The following is a 3,822-nucleotide window of genomic DNA, read 5'->3' as shown; positions in this document are numbered from 1 at the left end:
AGTGTGTACGAATGGCAATATTCCTCTTATTTTCAAGTTAAAGTACGATTCAAACGCAACATTTTTCTAGTACTATATATGTAAGAAATTACAAACTTGTAAATAAATAATGTTATATTATAGAACTAATTTGTGCACACGTCAACCACTCTAGCTCTTCTTCTGATTGTTATTATTAAACATCATTTCTTCACCTTTAATGCAAATTTTGTATGATTTTATTTTATTTTTTTAAAATATGGACATTAAAGCATCTCCAATACAGTTTTGCATTAACATGCCAATACCAAATTTAAATACTTGAGTAGCAAAATTACTCTTTAATGCAAATAATATTTTGTCATTAAAGTAGGTAGGACACGTACACTTCGGTTTTGGGTTTGCGTTTCTGATTGAGGAGTGAGAAACTTATATTGACGTATTTGTTCAGTTGTAACTTGTAAGCATGGAGAGAGTGCTATCCCTATTAAAGATAAAGAAAACCTGGAGAGATTTCATTATTATATTATCTTCCTTGGACGTTTAATAATATTTTGGGAAACTGTGATGACATTTCCACTTACAAAAATGTCCTTATTGGTTTTTTGTTTTTGTTTTTCGTTTTCCAAAGATTCGTGTATGGATTTGTAAGTCAGTGATTTATTGAAAATGGACATAATTAAATGAAAAATGAAATCCGGGACATTTTTGTAAAAGTTCCGAAGTTTTGGCCAATTTATCCACATAATTAATATATAGATTCGATAGGTGAGACTCAATCAAAGACATGCCCTCGGCCCTTTTTAATGTTGTTGGACCTTTTTTGTTTTGTTTTTATTAATTTAAAGTAGTTCATTTTGTTCATTTTAGAAGCTATCATTTAGAATTAAGAAGCAAAAAAAAAAAAAAAAAAACAATTTAGAATTAAAAAAAAAAAAAAAAAAAAAAAAAAAAAAATCCTAATCCAAACAAAACTGCTGATCTCCTTCAGTTCTTCGACAAATCATAGCAACAACCATACCACCAGCCTTCATCGACTCTGGCGACTGAGCAGCAACAATGACAACAACTACTCTCCTCTCCCTTCTTCTTGTTTGCGGCGTAATGTATTCTTTTACTATTTAAGTTATACATACATATATATATATATTATATTTTTTTTTTTTTTTCATTACCTCAACAGCAGTCTTAGAGGATGTTTGGTAGAGGGATTCGTTCCCTGATTCGAATCATGATTCGTGGTTCGCTACAGTATTTTCTCTCATAAAAAATACACGTAAATCGAAAATGATTCAAATCACATTATTTGAATCCTCCAACCAAACGTCCTCTTAATTTAAGCATTGTCGTGCTCCTAATTAAAGAAAATCCTTGAAGCTGCAAAGAAAATGATCCCATAAATAAAACCCTTTATGGTGTTTGTGTCTTGTCTATATATGTGGGGGATTAATCCACCAGAACATAAGCTAGGGAGTGGAGAATTTACATTATATATATATATATATGTATGTATGGATATGTATATGTACAATAGGTCGCACACAAGATATTACAACTGCCCTTGAGTTCTTTTACACGAGCGAAAATAATGAAAAAAAAAAAAAAAAGGAATGACGAGAGAAATAAGACGCACTCAATCTTCTAGATACAACGACTTTATTTAACCGCTATTATGTAAAATCAACAACATTATCCCAATTCTCATTACTATACGAAACAAATTAAGGGCACATCAAGACAACTTTAGAAATTCGCTTGCAGTTTTCCACTCCAACTTTGCAGCCTCATCCAAGCACGCTTTTGTGAATGTCGGATCTGGAGAAGTCTCAAGAAATTTCTCACATTTCTCAAGTTTATTTTTGAAGTCATCAAGTTTTTGCTTTATTGTTTTAGGGACGTCCACTTGGAGTTTTTTTAATTGAGAATTAAAAAAGGCTTTTGTGATCTTCTGTAGAGATTGCTTTAGAAAATCAACTTCAAAGTCGACCCTCCAATAAGCGAATTCCACGTAGAAATACCAATCTTGAAGAAGATCGTGAGTGATGTCTTGGACCATGGTACTGCGCAATTGCTTCACCACCTTACATAAAAAGGAAACGGCAATGCTCTTCATTTCTGTTGATGACTCAGAAAACCGAAAAATACCTTCATCAGTTTTGCGAAGTAAGATTTTCAAAACAGGGGCCAAAGTAAAAGGTACCTTGTAACCTTTAACTTCAACAATCTTTAATGCTAAGTCGCTAACGTTTATTTTCAACTTTCTTCTGTAAAAGTTTCTCCTAAGTGAGTATGAGAAACTGCTAAAATCGTCCGCGGTAAAACGGGAAAGTCGTAGAAGCTCGTCAATATACTCATCCCTAAGATCAAGTTGATCACTAGTCCTTTGGCTGCTAACTCCTTGTCCCTGCTTATTCTCCTGATCATGAGATGATGTATCCCATTCGAAATCCACCTTGAACCAACTTAGCTCATGGCCTGGTATTTTATCAAGTAATTCTTTAAAGGTCATGGAAGACTTGGCCTGCTCTTCCTCTCCCACATTCATTTCTTCGGAGATCCACAGATTTGTTCCACATGTCTTCAGCTCCACAGCTGTAAGGTCTCCCTTTAGCACATTTACAATCTGATCATCACATTGAAGCTCCGCATTCAAAGAAAAGAAAAGAAAAAAAGACCCCGTACAAGTTGAACAAATTAGGACAAATAACACAAGCAATTATGATACCATATTGAAAATGGATTCAATAAGGAACATACCTCAGAAATCAAGCAGTGCACATGAGCAAAAAATTTACACTCTTGACAATAATAAATCCGAATCCTTGGATCCCTTTCACTTTCGCAAACATCACAATAATATTCACCCGAATCGTCTTCCTCGAACGAATCCACAAGGATGAGGGGGTCTACATGGTACTTGAATTTAATGATTGATGGTAACGGACCACATAGCAAGTGCACTTTGAAATCACAATCCAAACAATGGAATATAGAACACTGGGTATGAGAAAGTTCAATGCTATTTGAGAGAACTGGGTGTCTACAATAGGCATCATAACCATTGCAAGGACCAAGTTCAGTGTATGGGTTCTCTTCCAAAAAACAAAGAAGGTGCTCATGGTCTTGGTACCTAATGCTATTGATTCCTTTCACCGTCGTACCACATTTCACACACAACTGAAAGCTACAGCTATGACATTTAAAAAACAAAGTCTGCCTATCTCTCTTTTCACATAAACTGCATGTGAAATAGTCATGCGTAACAACGAGGGTGAGAAGGCCGTGGTTTGGATGGACAGAATGTTGGATTTCCAGCGGCAACTCAGCACAAGATTTATGAAGGAAGTGCTTACATTTTGTGCAGCCATAAGCCGTAAGTGATGAGCATGTTAAGTGACATACAAAGCAATTGTCGTCGGCCTTAACAAGTGGCATCGGGTGTTGATGAGTGAAATGCTGAATGTGGTCTTGGTCTTCACATGATATGGGGGGCATCAAAGCACATGCCAAATCCATTTTAAAATTGCATTGACCACATGTAAAACAGAGGGTATTTGTGAATGATTGGTGACAAGAGTAGCAATAAAAGTTTTCGCGAACACATAAAGTGAGAAGGCCGTGGGAAGGATGAAAGGGGTGGTTGATTTGATGAGGCAACTCAGCACAAGATTTGTGGACATAAAATTTGCACGGATCACAAGCGTAGTAAGTATAAGCCTCGGCCCACTGTTTACATATTCCGCAAGTAAAGGATGTTGGCTGTCCTTGTTGGTCATCCTTTCTAATTAGGAGCAAAGGATGTTGTTGGTGACTCCAGTGTTGAATTGTCTGATCCATTTCTCT

At 35.7% G+C, this 3,822-nt stretch overlaps 1 protein-coding gene across 1 annotated transcript; it reads right to left on the bottom strand.

Moving 5' to 3' along the window:
• Window positions 1-1,649: 1,649 nt before the first annotated feature.
• On the bottom strand, window positions 1,650-3,822 carry LOC21412250. The gene is made up of 2 exons (XM_024164547.1): window positions 2,737-3,822; window positions 1,650-2,602 (listed from the first exon to the last, which is right to left on the bottom strand). Exons 1-2 carry the CDS (start codon window positions 3,814-3,816, stop codon window positions 1,712-1,714), a joined length of 1,971 nt encoding a protein of 656 aa, XP_024020315.1. The 5' UTR covers window positions 3,817-3,822; the 3' UTR covers window positions 1,650-1,711.

The sequence above is a fragment of the Morus notabilis genome, unplaced genomic scaffold (genome assembly GCF_000414095.1).
Source record: "Morus notabilis unplaced genomic scaffold, ASM41409v2 Scaffold651, whole genome shotgun sequence".
Lineage (NCBI taxonomy): Eukaryota > Viridiplantae > Streptophyta > Magnoliopsida > Rosales > Moraceae > Morus > Morus notabilis.
Note: the sequence above shows the minus strand (reverse complement) of the source record. Positions and strands in the feature narration are given on the sequence as shown.

Excerpts from the sequence above, each read along its gene's own strand:
- LOC21412250 (XM_024164547.1), bottom strand. The coding sequence starts at position 3,816 with ATGGATCAGACAATTCAACACTGGAGTCACCAACAACATCCTTTGCTC. Across the intron at positions 2,603-2,736 it reads TGCACTGCTTGATTTCTGAG|ATTGTAAATGTGCTAAAGGG; the intron begins GTATGTTCCTTA and ends TGTGATGATCAG.